We start from the raw sequence: 18,267 nt of genomic DNA, 5'->3' as shown, positions 1-18,267 counted from the left end.
AGAAAAATTAGGGCTAGACTTTAACAGGCAACAGTTTTGTGGGAGTCCTGACTTCTGGAGTGAACTTAGGGATTTTCAGCTCTGCAGTGGAGGTTTCTGGGAATGAGAGCTGCATAGAGGAAAATGGTTTTTAGTATTCATTCCACAGCAGAGCTGCAGCAGGTGTTCCACCCTTGTGCACACCAGGCAGCTGGTGCTGCAGCAGGGCTGGCACAGCTCATGCTGTGGGATGATGACCCTTGACTTTGGTGCCTCTGAAGCTGAGCTGGCCCCCCAGGACTGCTGGCACATGGAATGCAGGTGGGAACAGGCATCTCCTGAGGTGCAGAGCTGGGTGGTGATGCAGGTACCACTGTCCGGTTTTCGGCTGTTTGGATGGCCTGGAAAGGCCCGGGGTGGCCTTGGGCAGCCCGCGTTTCAAAGGACGAGAAGAGGCTTCAGTTCTTTTCTCGGTCTCGGTGTTTATTAATTGTTTATCTAAAAGATTTTCTCTCGGCCCGACAGAGGTCTGCTCAGCAGCCAGCCATGAGCACACTCCCCTGCCCTCCGGGCGGTCACCTATCTTTATACCCAAAGTTACGTGTACAATATTTATCATTTTTCCCCAATACCTTTCACCCTTATTGACCAGTGCACTTTTAGTAATGACCAATCCCAAAGTGCCACCATCACCACAGAAGATGGAGGAGGAGAAGAAGAAGAAGAAGAAGGACAGGACACGCCCCAATTCCTCCATCTTACTTCTCTAATCCCCCTGTACAGAAATCTTAAACCCTGTGTCTCACCCTCTAATTAACTAATCCCTTCACCATTCACCCCGGTGAAATCCTCCTATCCTCATACAGGTGTCGTCTCCTGTGTAGGATCAAAGTCCAGCCACCAGACACTTCTGGCAACATTCCAGGACTCCCGAGCCCCCCAAGGGTGGTCTCGGTGACTCGGCACCTCAGTCCTGAGGTGCTGAGATCCCACACCACCAGTGTGTGTCAAACTTGTCCTGCCATCCTTGGCACGAGCCTTGATTGCCAGCTGCTTTGGGGTGGTTGAGTGCAGCTGTACACACATTTGTTTTCCCTTTCAGTCTGCAATAAGGGATTGTACAATATTAAATACAGTAGGTGTTACCCTGTAATTAAAGCTTGAAGTGATATTTCTCTAAACCATGTTTGTAGAGTCCCATGCTCTGTTTGGCAGTAGTGTGGGTGTCTTCCTGCACTTTTGAGGAAATGAAGAGTCAGGCTCTCCTTAAAATTGCTTAACTAGTCAGCACCAGGGACCTGATCTGCCTGAAAATGAACCCCAGATTAGGCCAGTAAATCTTCAAACAGTGTCATGTGGGCACAGGAGCCTTAAGGAGGTGTGTAAATGCTTGATGGGTGGAGGAAAGGGTTAGAGGGGCCAGATGGGTTGGTTTGTGTGTGTTTCTGTTGAGTCTGACATATTTTAAAATTGCTCTGACACAGGACAGCAGAGTAGCCAGCACTTCAGGATGATCTGCCCTAATGTGAAATGTCTATTAGCAAAGGAATGTAGTAGATGAGCCATTTCATGTTGTGTCCCTAAAGTGTAACAGCAAACATCCAGCACATGGAAACCTGCTTTCCAGATTTCCTATTAAAGATAGGTTGACTTCCATATATAATATGGCTCTGACCAGGAGTCTAAACCCACACTGCAATAAACCAGGAAACTTCTGATTTTCCTAGCAGGAAAAGCTTGCCTTCTGCCCTTCTTGCTAGCTTGCAGGGGAAAGCTGCAGGTGAGTGAAAGTAACCTTGGTTTGCCTTGCCTCCCAGCTGCAACTTCACTTAGGCAGGAGCAAAAAATGTGCCACAGGAGCTTAAAATGGTTGTTTTCAATCATTCCCACTTGACATCTTCTCAACTGTAGTTACTACCCGTGACTGACCAGGAGAGTTTGCAGAACAGTGTTTGTGTTTGATGTGGTTATGGATAAATGGCAATTTTAAGTGACGTGGCAAATTTACTTCTGAGTTCTATTCCTCAGAATCCAGATCTGAGGATCAGTCCTAAAGGGACTGTTGGTATATAATTATATTTCTTCAAAGATACTTACTCAGCATATGGAATTGGCCAGTTCTCATTCAAAGGAGCAAACCAAAATAAGGAATTTTGGGGGGTGTGAGTTTTAGGTTTTCTGCTTTTTTTTTTTTTCTTATAAGGGAAAACTGCTTTTAGCCTTTTTAAACTGGTGATATTTCTGGGTTGTGTTTACAAGTTAACAAATAATCAACCAATTCTGCTTGTGCTCTAAGTGTAGCAGAACTAAGGCAGGAATCAAAGGCTGCCTGTGTAAGCAGACACGTCAGAACAAAAAGATTGAGGAGAGCTGTGTGGCTTTGTGTATCATGGACATGTTTTCTGGAGCCTGCTCTCTTACTCATGCTCCTGCAGCAGCAGTGGATGATCTGCTTGACAGAGCAAGCTGAAGGGATGGCTCCTAAGTGGTGACTGCAAATGCCAGGCTGGGTGATTCAGCTGAATGTGAACATGCATGCCTTGTTGCATTCTCAGACAGTGTAAGTGTAGTGGCAATATCCTCTCACAGCAGAGCAGCATTAAATAAGGTGGCCTTCACGTGAAAAACTTGCAGAAGCCTTGAGAAATTTGTACCTGTAGAGTCCTTTAGAGGAACCAGACCTTCTACAGGGGTATGGAGGGGGCAGGGTTCTCTTTGTGAACACATACTGAGGATATGGGAGGCTAAATGGAGCTTTGCTGAGCTTTGCCCTGCTCCTCCAGGCTTTTGAACAAAGCACAGGCTCTCTTGTGTTTATTGGCAGTTACTACTCATAGTCCAATCTTGTTTCCAGGCCTGCAGGACAGTGGATGTGGTGCACAGCACTGGGCCAGAAGTGCTTTTTCAGAGACCTCTGTCTGCTCTTGAATGCTTTGCATTTTTTTATTCTCCTAGTGGAGGAATTGAGAAGCCTTGATTGGTCAAAGCTCCTTTGTGGCCTTATTTACATCACAAATTTTCACCATCCAAACTGAAGCCTTGTCTTGGCATGGCAAAACTATGATTTTTCTCTCCCCAAGCATTTTCTTAATGTGATGCTGATCCTTGCTGTTGCCATGGTGCCAAGAAAGCTGTGTCAGATTAAAGATAATTTGGCTGTTTTGGTAAACTGCTCTGAGCAGTGTGACTAAGTAGTGATAATCTCATTAAGTCACATTAAAACAAGCCCAGAGCATTGGAGGGGGGGATTTCATGGTGACCATCAGTGGGATAGTGATGTATAAAGTGTGGTTAGTTCAGGTCTTAATTGTTGCCTCCTCTGAATTTAAATGAGATTCAGGCTGGATGTTGGGAAGTCTATATGTAGACAGTTTGTTGCTTAATTGAAGTGGTGCTTAGCCAGAATCACAGCTCACGTGATTATGTAAAAGCTTGGATACAGGTCTCTTGTTCTCCCATAGGATGCTCACTCACAAGGAGAGGTGGTGGCATGCCTGGAAAAAGGCCTGGTGAAAGAGGCAGAGGAGACTGACCCTCGAATCCAGGTTTCTGACCAGTGTAAGAAGGCAATTCTCCGAGTGGCTGAGCTCTCTTCCGATGACTTCCACCTGGACCGCCATCTCTACTTTGCATGCCGAGATGACAGAGAGCGCTTCTGTGAAAATGTGAGTGCTTTCCTCTTCCTTTCTCTCTACAGGAATCCATTAAAAAAAGCCAAAACCTCTCTGGACAAAGCAGTGAAGGGAACTGTAGGCTGCAGCCTGAGTGATATTGTGTAATACTAAAAATAGACACCCTGTAACTGTCATTTTGCAGTAATTCCAGCATTAATTCATTCACCCAACAAGCACACGTTATTCCCTATGGGTTAGTGAACTGAATTGGCATAAATGGTTTAAGGGGCATGAGAGCTGGTGTGACAGGGAGTGGGGGAGGAAAGGCAGAGGTGAGTGACCACTGCTTTCTACAGCTGTGAGCTGTTGCACAAAGCCTGGCCTGACTGTACTTGCAGCGCTTTTTATGCCTAGCATGAGCTGCATTGTTCAGTCTCAGCTTGTATTGGCTGAGAATTGTTACACTAAAAGAGTGATGAGCATGACCAGATTTTTTTTTTATGCAATAGAATTTAAAGGACTTTTATTGCATAGAAACTATTGGTGTCATTTGAAATACTAACTCGAATATATTATTAGTTTAAAAAAATCTCCTCAGGTGTAGTTTAGCCTGCTTGTCAAATGTTACAAGTATTATCTTTAAGGGTAACTGTTACTGTTCTGTTTCACAGACTCAGGCTGGGGAAGGCCGAGTGTACAAGTGCCTCTTTAATCACAAGTTTGAAGAATCAATGAGTGAAAAGGTAAGTATCCTAGTGAGACAAATCCTTACTGCAGAAATCATCAGATCACTCCTCAGTCCAGGCTGCATTATTCTTTTCCAGTGTTAAGGAAAATGTCATCTTCCTAGCCAGATAATCAGCTAGTTTAACAAATGCTTTTACTTTGATATTTTTGTGTTTCAAGTTTCAGTCTTTCAAGTAAAGGATTTAAATAAATCAAAGCTTTTGGGTGGGTAATTTGGAGAGGCAAGACATGGAGCTGAAGTGGCAGCATTGTGATTGACTGTTTAAAGTAGCAGTCACAGCATGCTGGGTTAAGCCTTGGATAAATGGTGTTCTAATTGTACAGATTAAAAACAAAAAGAAGCTGAGTTTCTTTCACTTGTGTTTTTAAGGCTGTTTTCAAGCATCACATTCTGTGTGGGAAGGATGCACGGTTCAGTGACTGAACAGAAGTTTTCCTTCTGGTTTTCTTGAAGATGTGGTTTTCAAAAACAGCAAAAAAATGTTCTTGAAAGCTAGTTCTGAAAAGGTTGTGTTGGTGTAGGTGCTTTGTTAAGGCAGCAATGCCTTCAGTAATTTTGGAAGCAGCATCATAGTGTCTGGGATTATGTGGAATTGTAATCTGTAGGGAAGGATGTGAAGATGAGTATCTGTAAAGATCTCCTCAAAGAAGGTCTGCTGAAGGAGCCTGACTCAGAGTGCTGAAGGGATCAGACTAATTTCTTTTTTGTTAATTGCATTAGCTGTCTGACAGCTTGGTTCCAATTAACAAATTCAAATCTGAACAAGTGATCTCTGAGGGCTTTAAACAGAGCTCCATTTTGTAGAAGTGTGTTACTGAAATGAACTGCTGCTGTTGCTTAAGCTCTGTTTAGTTATACTGGGACACTGGCAGTTTGTGAAGGGTGTTTTCCATGATCAGCTGACTGAGGTATGAATGTAAGATGCAGAGAGGTTACACTGAGCTGCAGCAGATGACTTCATAGAGAGAGAGAGGGGTGGATGCTCTGAGGATGCAGTTTGCAGAGCAGAAGGAGCACTAAATGTAGTTCTCACTCTTGTAGCTGCCAAGGTTGGACCATCTGCGAAGTCACTGGTTTTGTAGAAGCTGTTACCCAGCAAAGAGTTCCTCCTTGCCAGCTGCTGCACACACATGTAGCCAGCAATAGCTGCTGGTGGGTGGCTTGCTTTGTGTCATCCAGAACTGGCTCCTGGGCTGTGTCCAGCCTTTCCCTGCTTCAGGTGATGAGCTGTCTGCAAGCCTATATCTCCCTGTGTCCAGAGCTGGAAATTTGTCCAGTCCCAAGGTCTGGGACTGCACAGGAGCATGAAAGATGGAGTGGGAATATCTTGGACTAGGGCTTTCGAGGTCCTCAAGTAGGTGTGGGAAGAAGAGGATGAAGTCAAAAACCTGATGTAAGAAAGGTGGGGAGCAGGTTCTAGGACTTTCCTGTTCCTTGTGCCAAGATTGCTCCCTCATTCCCCTACTCTACATATTCACTGTTTTCGTTCCTTTCAAGTGGGCTGGGAATGGACAAATTTGCTTGAGCTATTCTGAGTTATCTGCTGCCCTCAGATTTAATTTTCACATAATTTAAACCAAAAGCTATGAAGTGTAGCTGTGCTTTTACAGGTCCTTTTTTGGTTGAAATTTAGAGGGTTGTTCTTGCAGCTGCTGGGTTCAGGTTTGGCCACAGTGCATCCTCATGAACCTCATCAGTTGTGGAAAATGGCTGGAAATTCCCACGGTTAGACTTTTATCTGCTTCATCTGCTCAGTGCATTGCAGAGCAAATCCAAGAAACACATTATTTTGTAAATGCAACTGGAAAAAGTTATTTCTTGAGGGCATGGGGTGAGCATGTACCACAGCTGGGCTAAATGTCAGCAACTGCTCCTAGTTACCACGAATGAGTCACGCTCTTCACAAAAGGCTGGATGAATGTGCAGTTCTGAGAACTGCTCTGCAGAGAGCTGCTCCCTTTGAAACCCCTGATCTGTTGACCCTGGTGTGCGTTGTTAACTGTGTGGTTTCTATGAGACAAATGAAATTTAGCTGCAGTCCAGCTTAAATTCATGAATTTAAAAATATCGTTTGTTTTCTGAGACGCAACTTGAAAACTTGCCAGCAGCAGGTTCCAGCTCTCTGCCCCCAGCACAGCAGCTCATTCACCACCCCACTGTGTCTCCTGCAGTGTCGTGATGCTCTCACCACCCGCCAGAAGCTCATTGCCCAGGACTACAAGGTCAGCTACTCGCTGGCCAAGTCCTGTAAGAGCGACCTGAAGAAATATCGCTGCAACGTGGAGAACCTGCCCCGCTCGCGGGAGGCCCGGCTCTCCTACCTGCTCATGTGCTTGGAGTCTGCTGTGCACAGAGGTAAGTGCAGTTCAAGACTTGCTGGGACCTTCAGTTTAAATTCAGGGACCTTCAGCTTCGATGTGTATTTACAGTCCCCTTCTCCTCTTTCCAAACTTTGTTTCCAAGGCGAATTTCCTCATCATGGTGCTTTCATCGCTGTTGTTTTGATGATCAGAATAGCTGAGTAACCCCCTCTGCCACTGACTCCTTTTGTGCAGACAAGAAGTTTAAAATGCAAAATAGCAAATCCCACTTGGACTGCTGATGTGTAGTTGCAAATCCTTCTATTCACTGTGAATTCAAGCAGCTCTTTTCCTCCATTGTGTAGCAAGCATTAAATATGCTACAAGGTTAAAACACAGAATAGAGAATCTGTTTATCCTCACTCAGGGAAAACCAGGGATACTAAGTCCCCTGCCTGTTCTAAATAATGTCTTTTCTTGCAGTTCAGTAGCTTGAGTAAATACCTTAATTTCTCTGACTCTGGTTTTTGCCTATGTAGAAAGAAGGTAAGTGTGAGAATATTATTTTTGATCATTTAAGTTAATGAAAGCTGGAGGTGTCCTAACATCAGCTGCTGTCTCCAAAGGCATCAGAAGGCTCAGTGCAGCTGGACCATGCTAAAGGGTCTCTGTGAAATTGCCACAATATGAAACAATGTGTTAGATCCTCTAGATCTGCACTGTTTGTTCCTCTAGAGCTGCTTGTTTTCCCTCCTGGCACGCAGCTGGGTGGTTTCAGAGTGAGCAGTGCATGCTGCAGTGCCTCTGGCAAGGGATGGAAAGGCTGCCATAATTCCATAAGCACTCTGCATTTGTGAGTTCGGATAACTCATTGCTTCTGATTGATGTGGAAATGATGTGCCCTGTTAGTAGAAAAGTTGTGGTTTGGGGTGTTGGTTTTTTTTTTTTTCCACTTCTCCCTGCAGTAGGGCAGGTGGTTTCCTGAATTGCATGCAGAAAACTGCTGTTCAGCTGTTCAATTTCATGGTGGAACAGGTTCTGCAGTGTCTCATGCATGAGGCATAGCCCAGGAGGAACACTAATTATTCCACACAGCACCATGTACATGTGTTACAGCACCTGGCAGCCCCTGTTGGGGTGTCCTCTGTTCCATGGGATGATGTTCACATATAAATAGGTTGTGATGGGGACTGCAGGAAAGTTTATAGCAGATCTAAACATTTACTACAGCAATATTCCTGTGCAGCTGCAGTGGTTTGTTGGACACTCTATATGCACTCTTGTTTAAGTCTGAGTTTTGTCTTCCTGAGCATTTATGTACTATTGCCCTAGAGAACCTTTTCATTGGAGAAAATGTTTAACCTGCTGTCCAAACAAATTCCTCTCCCAGTTACATACCAAGCTGGTGAGCCTACCAAAGGTGACTTCTGTGAGAAAAGGAACCCTTGAGCATGTGGGGAAAAGCTGGCTTGTGCTACAGAACTGTAGATCCATGAGCGCTTTCAGCTGTTCTTCAGAAGCCACTCCTGTAATGTGAAATCCAAAATCAAATTGTCCTAATCTTTCTTTTTTAAAAAACCTGTGTTAAATCCATAGATTTAACACAGGTTAGATCCACTGGCTATATTTTACAGGGTTGTTTAAAAGACAGGAGCTACCACAACCACTGGTTTATTCCCCCGCACGAATGCTCCAGCACCTTTCTCTTAGTCTGGTGTTGTTCAGAGTGTGGACATGTCCCTGCTGGTAGCACAGGTCTGCTAAGGAGAGCTCTGCTAAGCACTGCTCCTAAATCACATCCTCTTCTCTTGGCCAGGTCGGCAGGTGAGCAGTGAGTGCCAGGGTGAGATGCTGGATTACCGGCGCATGCTGATGGAGGATTTCTCGCTGAGCCCCGAGATCATCCTGAGCTGCCGCGGGGAGATCGAGCACCACTGCTCGGGGCTGCACCGCAAGGGCCGCACCCTGCACTGCCTCATGAAGGTGGTGCGTGGGGAGAAGGGCAACGTGGGCCTCAACTGTCAGCAGGCAGTAAGCAGCTTCTTAGCACTTCACTCAGTTTGCTCAGTTGGTAAAAGCACTGATTTCTGTCAGGGTTTTGCCTTGTGATGGAGGTTCTGCTGAAGTCAGCCTGGCTCTGCTGGGTGCCGCTGAGTGCCTGAAGCAGTTGTGTAATTGCCATGCTGTGAACTTGGTGTGTAGCAAGGGTAAGGGTGGTGGTTTTCCCCTCAAAAAATGCATTTTGGATTGTTGTGCCCTGGGCTTTTTATTGGATCTTCTGTAGTTCTTCTCCACCCGCTTTGAAGTAATGGAAATCTCTCCTGGGTGCAAGGTATAGGGAAACTTGCCTTTTACAGTTCTAAAACATTCCTTGTCCTTCCCTTTTCTCCCTCTCGTTCCCTTTCCCCCCTGTGCCCTGTCCTTGGAAATGCTCAAAACCTTTCAAAGCACCTTCCCATTCAGTTTTACTTCTGCTATTTCATTCAGCTTTAATGATGGAAATGGAACTTTGGGGGCAGGGAGGTACAACAGACTCCTCTGTGTTGATGTACTTTCAGCCACTGAAGGAAATGCCATTTTCCTCCAAACTACCTCTGTAAAATAGGATATTTCCTTTTGCCTTCTTTTAACTCCATTTTGGCCCAAATACATCCTGCTTATCATTTCTTTAAATTGAAAACAATTTCATTTTTGTTCGAACTCATTAGTGTTTTATTAATATGAAATTACATTTTTGTACTTATACTTGGGTTTGGTTTTAATGACCCATGAGCCAAAAAAGTGACATCAATGATAAAAATGGCAAGGGAGCATTACTGCTGATGTTGGAATATGAGGAGATGTATGCTCTTGACTTCTTTTAATAAACAGAGCCACTGTTCTGTACATTTCTGTTTTAAATGTAGCTTAAAACTTGAGCCTCAAATGATGTCAGTTTTTGTGTGTTATCAAAGATAAATTGATAGCTGTTAAAATTTTCTAAGTCATAGGGTGTTTTTGTGATGAAGCTTATTTCTGCATAAATACCAGGTGTACTGGTGCAGCAGCTGTACAGTTTGAGTCATTCCTGCAGGGATCTGTAGTGCATGACTTAAGCTTTGCAGCCTTTGTGTGAAAAACTGAATATTTCTGTTTAAATAAGAAAGTGAAACTGCTGCTTCAGAATTTCATTATTTGGAAATATTCATAACATTTAATATTGTTAATATTGGGAGTAACTTTTAGATCATGACATGCATGTTCAGAACAAGTTATTAATCAAAACAGGAGTACCCCAAAAGTGATATGGGATTTCAGCTTTCAGAGAAAAATATCTTTAGAAATTTAGGGCAAGTTTGGAGGTTTTTTAGTTCTCTTATACTTAAGCTATTGTTTTATTTTTTTACAGTAAGTTGATGCAATAGTAAATAGGACTGTCCATGAGTCCCCCTTCAAGTGAAATATGTTTTGTTCTCTGGTCAAAGGACAGGAGAAAGCAAATTAAATGTTGATTTTATACCTTCATTAAGCTTGTCTGGATTTTTATGGGCAAGAGGAAATAGATGATTGCAAGAACAGGATAAACATTCCAATGTTCTGAGTTTCTGAAGACTGACATGGTACTACTATATAGCTGCCTACAACTTTTGAAGTACTAAAGAATTGATTGTTCTTAATTTATGTATTTGAATGGTAAGGGTTGCTCAGCTGTCAATGGCTTTGTTGTGTTTTGACTTAATGTGTTAGAATGAGCTTTCTGCTTTTACCTTTAAAGGTAGATAAATTATCTTTGCAAGGAAGAGAATATTGTGTGAAGCTCTTACAGATACTGTGCAATTTGGGCTAGAGACTTCAACTGCTTGTAACGTGAGGTTGGCCCGTATGGCAATCCCTGAAGAAGGGAAGTTAGAGATCCATCCTTCAGAGTAAGCTGGGGCCATTTCAGTTCTTTTTGGGTACCTAGAGAGCACCTTTGGTGTGTGGTTTGCTGTGGCTCTTGATGATGGAGCAGTTGTCTGTGGTGCCCCTACCCTATATTTTCACTTGTAGAAAGAGGAAAACAGCAGAAGTGCTCTGGGATGGTCCCAGCAGAGCTTGCTGCAGTGCCTTGGGTCCATCTCCAAAGTTGTTGTCTTTTCCACAGAGTAAAAAACTCACATCCTTGTGCTTTTAGCAGTATCATTAACTAATGCTAATACAGCACCTTGATTTCTTGACTAACTCAAAGCAACAGGTGTTATCCTGAAATTCTTCCTTGTAGAAGCTCTATGTCCAGACACACCTGCCTAGAAAGTTTGCCAGAGGCAATTGGAAGGGGAAACCTGTGTTTTGGATCTGATTTTACTTCCTGTCCTGCCTGTGAAGGTTTGCTCTGATTGTGCTTGTCCTATGAAAGGAAGACATCAGCCCATCTGCCAGAAACAATATAAAGAATCCTAAAACAACAAAGCACAACCAAAGAACCTCCATTTCCATTTCCTGCAAGAGCATTGACTAGTACCTTTTCCTGCAGGTGGATTATGAGTGATTATTTGTATTTAAAATTTTGAACAAAATGCACTGTTAGACATTCTCAAACCCCCAGTATTTTAATTTGAGAAGTTCCATTTCTTGTGAGACACCTCAGCCAGAGTGATCTTGCATGTGGGAGTCTGTGCTCACACCTATCTGCTGTTGTGCAGGAAGCACATCTAGACCCAAATGTCAGACCTGTGTGGGGGCTTAGTCTCCATTTGAGTGGTGAACTTGCCAAAATGCTAAAGCTGTGTGAATGGTAGAGGAGCAATGGCTTTCTGTAAGTTTTCAAGTTTCTAAGTTAGAATGAGGGCCCCTGGGTGTGTGCTGAGCCTCATAAAGGATCCTGCCCACAGGGAGGGTGTGTGTGCTGTGGGAAGTCATCAGATAGGAGATAGTATCACTTAATTGTGAGCATCAGCCCTTCAAAGGGCTGCAGCTGTACTGGCAGGGTCTAGCATCTCTGGTGTCGCTTGATGAAAGCAATATTTTATATTAGAGCTGTTGATAAATTGTTTTTCAAATAAGTGGCTTCTATGTTGCCCTGGTCTTACTTTTGGGGTTTTTTCAATTCAGACCTTTGAGTGTATAAAACTCCAATCCCTGCTTAAAGGGCATATATTTCTTGCTTCCAACTTCTGAGCTGTTAAATTGGTAGTTCATTGTAAATTTAGTTCCATGCCCAAGATAAATGTTCAGAGCATTGTAAAGTTTATCCAGCTGCTTTTCAGCTCTAAGGGTTTGTTGTGTGAGGGAGGAAAAATCCTATACAACCTTCACTTCTATCACTGGTGCCAAATTATTCCTCCTTCCCTGCAGTCAGGGCAGCTGGCTTGGTGCTGCACATCGTGCATGTGGTTTAGCATTAAGGTCAGGAATTCTGCAGTAGTGCCCAGAACAGGGTGGAGGGATAAGGAGGTGCTTCAGTTCTTCTGAGCTGTGGTACCTGGTGTGCTTTGGCCTCTTCCACTTAATAGCAACAAAAATACCAATTAACTGAAACCTGAGAAGAATCTGCCTACATAATGCTCTGGCCAGTTTATTTTATCTCCTCATGTAAGAAAGTGTTGGGTTTGAGGTTCTGTTCACCCATCTTGTAAGTCACCTGGCTTGAAGTAATCCCAGAAGTTTACACACACAGAGTATTCCCCATCCATGCAGGCTGTCTGAGTTTCTGCACCAGCAAAACCATAATATTCTTCTTCCTCTTGCAGTGACTCTGAGAAAGTTTGTAAAGAACACATCCAGTTAAGGTTTGACTTTAAGGTTCTATTTGACCACTGTCAGAGATGTATAAAATGCTTATATTATTATTATTTTAAAATGAAAATATCCCAAGAATTTTGATAAATAGTGCTCTTCTCAGCTGCCTGCATCCCTTAGAAGCTGAGGCTGGGCATAATTAAGAGCAAGTTGCAGGAAATCCTGTGTTCCTCCAGGCAATCTGTGGTCCCTCCTCATGACTGAAACTTTCCCATTAGATAAATAGTGCTAGCTTGTATTTTCTCCAGTTCTCTGATGCTTTTTTCTTGCCTGTGTTTTGTGATGTTAGGGCTTTGCCCCTGAGAGTTTCCTGGGTGGTGTTTAGGTGCAGACTTTGAAAGGTGGAGGATAAAATTGTAGCTGTGCTTTTGATTTAGTTGGGCTGAGGGCCAGTGACAAAAATCATTAACTAAATGTCAAGATGTTAAGAGCACATAGACCATTTGATGTTGGTGTGCAGTTGCCTTCTCAGCAACCTCTCTTCCCCCCCCCCCCCTTCAAATTTGTCAGCTGAAAATGTTTGCCTGCCAAATGGTGATACCAGTCTGCCTTCCATCAGTCTTTGGAAATCTACAGCTTGATGGAAAATGAAGTAGGGCATGGGGATCCTTGGCTGAGTTAAGGTCCAGAAGCTATCCTTGTCCCAAAACTGAGATTTACCCAAATTCTCTCCCCCTGGCCCAGCAGACACCTCCCAAATTAATGTTCAGCTGGTATGGACTGTGTCCACATTTGATTTTGTAACATAGTACTAAATATGCTAAGTGATGTTTCCTTATTAAAAAGAGAATTGTTTTTCTGCAGCTTTTGTCAGAATACTTGTTTCACAAGAAGAAAAGATAAAAAACTGGTTTAAACTTTGTAGATAGGCACACTATCTTAAGACATTGATTCAGGTTTCAGTTGTAAATAGTATTCAGGAAAATACAAAAAAATTGTATTTGCATTTGGTATTGTCAGCCTTATGGTATTAGTCTACCATCAAAGCATAAGACAGATCAAAAATACAGTAAGCAAATAAAATTTTACCTGTTCTGTTCTGTTAATTGGTATGTAAGTAGTCCAAGCTCATGGCTGACCTTCAGTGTGTAACTGGTCTCATACAATGTTCCTGGGCTACTTCATAATGATAATTAGGGTCCAGCAGTGCTGGAGCTGGCAGCACAAGCTCTTAAAATAAAACACTGCAGAGCAGAGTTCATACATTATGGTGTTGTTACTGGCACAGAATTACCACAGTGAGAGATTGTAAGTAGTCTCATTTATGTCTTTAACATTTGTTTTCCTGTCCACAATTCCTTTCTTCAGCTTCAAACCCTGATTCAGGAGACGGACCCCGGTGCCGATTATCGCATCGACCGCGCGCTGAACGAGGCCTGCGAGTCGGTGATCCAGACAGCCTGCAAGCACATACGGTCTGGAGACCCCATGTAGGTGCCTCTCACTCAGAGCTGGGGCTGTTTTCCCTGTTGGGCATCCATGAAGGTTGTGTGGCTGACCAGTAGAGACACTGAAACCTATCCAGACTAGTTACTCCAGAGCAGTCATGCAGAGCTGCCCTGGGATGTCTCTGTTCTTGCTGGACAAGCAGGCCAGCGTTTTTATAGGACTGGTTGAGCCCTGGTGAAGGATGTAGCTTTCACAGGCACTTAGACTTAAGTTTGTAACATTTGATGTGCTAATTTCTCTAACCATGCAAGTCTCAAGCAGTATCACAAAGTGACAAACCTGGAAAGGCCAGATAAGCAAACCCATACTGCAGAGACAGGTTTCTCCTTTGTCTTCAGGTCTGATAATGTATTCTCCCCTGGGCCAGATTGTTGATGGAATACTCCTTATGATTTTGTTGTATATCAGACTTGCTGAGATAACTGAAACAATGGAACATAGCAAATACAAATCTGATATACACTTGTTTTAGATTTAATCTTTTTGAAGGAAGAGAAAGATCTTCACTGAGTTTCAACATCTTATCTCTGGTTCACTGGACGACTGATTTGGCAACACCAGCTGTTACAGGGAAGCTCAGCATTATTTTAACAGTCTGTGGCCTGACTTTTTCTTGTTTGCAGGATTCTGTCTTGCCTGATGGAGCACTTGTATACTGAGAAAATGGTAGAAGACTGTGAACATAGGCTCCTGGAGCTCCAGTATTTTATATCTCGTGACTGGAAGTGAGTACTGTAAAACAAGATTTATCTTCACTTGTTGTTTGTAATAAGTGTTTGTATGCATTAGCAGTTCCTTGTAAAACAGTAGAGCTTGTGGCTGTTCAGAAGAGGACTTTCAAGTATGCCAGGTGAGTAGGGTGTTAATGCTTGTGTAGAACACTAAAAGCAAAAGCTGCTTAGAAAAGGTGTGATGCCACTTAAATCAGGTACTTTTTTAGAAGTGATGCAGCCTTAAAAACTCCTCAAGTTTGAGTTCTAAAATTGTTGCATCTTTGATTAAAGAATTCTGTCTGACACTATTGAATATGAAGGTCACTTTCTCTGCAGGTGGCAGCCAGTTGTATCTACTCCAAGTGCTACAATATGGAACTTAAGGAAACAAAGTTTTTAAGTATAACAAAGACTCACTGTGTGAGAAGCTTCCTGCCTCCATTTCTCCCTTTTTTCAATTTCTCTGTGTGATTACAGCCTGTAGAGCAGATGTAAAACCCTTCAGAGCACTACTTTTCCATCTTTCTCATCCAGACATGGCAGTGCTTTGTTTTAAACACATACAAAGCCCCTTGTGTCAGTATTGGTTAGGATGAGGAGAGAATAAATTTGATAAACGTGACCAGTGAGGAAAGAATAAGTGTTTGGCTTGTCTTCTAAAGAAGATTGAGAGGTGAGGAAATAGAGTACATTAAATGGGGTTGCTGCAAGAGATTGAATAATTGTTCTCAGTGGCCACAAAGAGTGTAAGACAAGAAGTCCTGGGCTTTGATTACTGCAAGGAGTGTTCAAATCAAACATTGAGAAAATCTTGACTCAGAGCAAGTCATGTATTGATGGACAGCATTGCCAGTAGCTGAGAACTGATGTGCTCTGTGAACCTTCTGCTTTTATAGATGGGGCTTTATGGAGCAGGGAGTTTAAGGCTTTTTGGCTGTTCATTTAGTCATCTGAGTAATTATCTCCATAGGTAGACAAGAATACTTAATTTTCCCCCCCTTCCTGTTTATCTTCATTGCTGGGTCTCCTGCCTGTACTGTTTCCAGGAGGTAATTCATTGTTTGAGTCAAACTTAAATGATTGGAAGAAGGAAGACTGATTATTTGCATTTTCCTGGGAGTAAGAATAGTTCTAATTCATAACACAGGCTGGGCAGCATTTGCTTATCTTTGTTTAACCACTGTTCCCCAGAACTGGCTTATGCATCTGTTGCACTGACTTTGTGCCTCAGACAGATGCACAGAGTAGTAGGGGTTTGGTTGATACCTTTATCATTATCTATATCATTGTGTCCACTGAAATCACTTGATTTTTTTTTTCCTGTAGTGTTTTATAAATATGAAAATTCCATTTTGGAAGGCTAGCAATATCTCACTTAGCTTTCATGTATTAGACTTCATCTTAAGAGATCTGCACTTATATGCAAAGCAGGGGCACTGAGTTTGCAGTTGGCTCAAATCCAGGGCAGACAGAATCAATCCAACTCAGATTTTTATGGAAATGATGTTTCAGAATGGCAGCAGTACAAAGTGTAAGATATTACACCAGCAAAATGTGGTATGTACCTGCCTTTCTGCTGCTTCAGGGCATCAAGGAGATGATTTCTTTTCTCATGTGTCAGCATTTGGCTGGCATACTGCAGAAGAAAATGGGAGGTGCTTCGGGAAGAGTTGAAAATTTGATCTGTAATTAAATATTTTGGTGTTACTTAGGGAGTTGATTCCAAATTGAGTTGAGGCCACCTGTTGGTTCAATTGGTCAGACACTGCTGCTGCGTGGTGTCCTGGTGGTGCCTGAAAATTGAAGTGGATTTTCTGCCTCCAGAGCATTTTGGGATATGAAAAACATTCCATGTTTGAGTGAAGTGCCAGCGCTGACTCCTTTGTTTGCAGGTTGGACACGGTCCTTTACCGCAAGTGTCAGGGGGACGCCTCCCGCCTCTGCCATACCCACGGCTGGAATGAGACCAGTGAGCTGATGCCCCCAGGGGCTGTGTTCTCCTGCTTGTACAGGCATGCATATCGTACAGAGGAGCAGGGAAGGAGGGTGAGTGCTGATGGACACCTTGTTGCTGGTTGATCTGTGGTAGAAGGGTTGCACACCTATTTGGAAGTTTGACATGCAATGCTAAAACTGCCAGGATATCGCAGTGACCTTAGGCGGTCACTGTGGTGAGAGAAGGACGAGAATCTTGTTTCTTGATCAGAAGGTTTGATTTATTGATATAAGATATATAATACATTATAACTATACTAAAAAGAATAAAGAGAGAGCTTGCAGAGACTGCTAAGCTAAGAATAGAATAGAAGGAATGAATAACAAAGTTCTGTGTTCGAGGAATCTCTCCTGAGCTGCTCCTGTGATTGGCCCTTTGTTGGAAACATGCAAAATGAGCCGATCACAGGATCACCTGCCACATCTCACAACAGCCGATAACAATTGTTTACATTCTTCTTCTGGGGCCCTTTGCTTCCCAGAAGATGGACAAATCCCAAAGAAAGGATTTCTATGAAGAAGTGTCTGCGACACCAGAACTCAGACAAGCTACTTGAAATCATTTACTGTAGGTGGTGGTTGCACTGCTTTGGGTGCCCAGCTCCTCCTCAAGGGTGCCCTGAAGGTGTGGGTGGTTGTTCTGGTGAGGCAGAATATGCAGCAGGATGACTGACCTGTGTCACAGGCCCATGGAGAGAACTGTGTGGTGACACCAACTTAACATTTCAGTTCAAACCCAGTACAAGTCCTCCCTCATGTCTTTCCAAAGAGGAATGTGATTCCTTGCAGATAGCCAGCATAGATGCAAAATTGGTTTTATGCAAAAAGGAGTTTCAAGATCAGCTTTTCTTGGCTGTTGCTACTTAAGTTTTGATTTTTGCCCAGCTTCAGATTATATGCCATGTAGTTCTTCCTATTGATAATGCATCCTTCCAGTTCTTTGGAGCATGCTGTACTGGTAAATGTGCTTATGCTGTCTTTGAAGACGACAGTGGGAATCTGACTTGCTGCCCTGCAGTCTGGAGATCCACCATAATCACATTTGTGGTTGAGAGCTGCTCTTTTCAAGTTTGCTGCCCTCTCGTGCCTTTAGCAGGGCACTCAGATGAAAGCACCTGGGTACTCAGTTCCATTTCTTTTGGCACTGTAGTGTACACAGTCCCTAGGAGTTGATGGGTTTACACAATGGCCCAGTTTAAAAATTAATTTCCACAGCTTGATTTAGAAGGTCTTTTGTGGCAGAGGTCAAGTATTGATTGAAAGCATCTCTTTTAGGAATAATTTTTTTTAATACGGTTTCTTAGTCTGCTGAGTTGAGACTTTTTCATTCCATTTTATATTAATGCTGACCAAAGAAATCAATAGCCACCCTGCAAATAATCTATCAGAGAGAGAAAAGGTTTTTAAATGTGTTTTTCTTTTGGAAAGTAGGCTAAGGGAGCAGCTGTCATTTTGCAATTGAGTCTTGGAAGCAAACCCATGGGAGGTTAGACCTGTATTTGTTTCCAGTGCTGTTGACAGAATGCTAGGTAACTTCCAGGGGTTTGGATTTTTAAATGTATGCAACTTTAAGCTTCAACTGGTGCATTTTAGGTTGGATAAGCACCACACCAGTATCCCTTGGTTTCCTACAGTTTGTTTCTTCCTGTCTTGCAAGTGCTGACTCTGATATGCTGTGGTGGGGATTGCTGAGCAGAAATTACAGCTGGTCT

The 18,267-nt window shown here is 43.1% G+C and overlaps 1 protein-coding gene across 1 annotated transcript in view; it reads left to right on the top strand.

Moving 5' to 3' along the window:
• GLG1 (golgi glycoprotein 1) overlaps positions 1 to 18,267 on the top strand; it is an 83,660-nt gene that overhangs the window by 48,478 nt on the left and 16,915 nt on the right. The window contains exons 5-11 of the mRNA XM_064722871.1: positions 3,441 to 3,644; positions 4,265 to 4,336; positions 6,513 to 6,696; positions 8,458 to 8,672; positions 13,707 to 13,828; positions 14,471 to 14,572; positions 16,453 to 16,606. Of these exons, the coding sequence (XP_064578941.1) occupies positions 3,441 to 3,644; positions 4,265 to 4,336; positions 6,513 to 6,696; positions 8,458 to 8,672; positions 13,707 to 13,828; positions 14,471 to 14,572; positions 16,453 to 16,606 (1,053 nt within the window). The remainder of the gene's footprint in view (positions 1 to 3,440; positions 3,645 to 4,264; positions 4,337 to 6,512; positions 6,697 to 8,457; positions 8,673 to 13,706; positions 13,829 to 14,470; positions 14,573 to 16,452; positions 16,607 to 18,267) is intronic.

This window comes from Zonotrichia leucophrys, chromosome 11, assembly GCF_028769735.1.
Source record: "Zonotrichia leucophrys gambelii isolate GWCS_2022_RI chromosome 11, RI_Zleu_2.0, whole genome shotgun sequence".
Classification (NCBI taxonomy): Eukaryota; Metazoa; Chordata; class Aves; order Passeriformes; family Passerellidae; genus Zonotrichia; species Zonotrichia leucophrys.
This window is presented reverse-complemented; position numbering and strand designations above follow the sequence as displayed.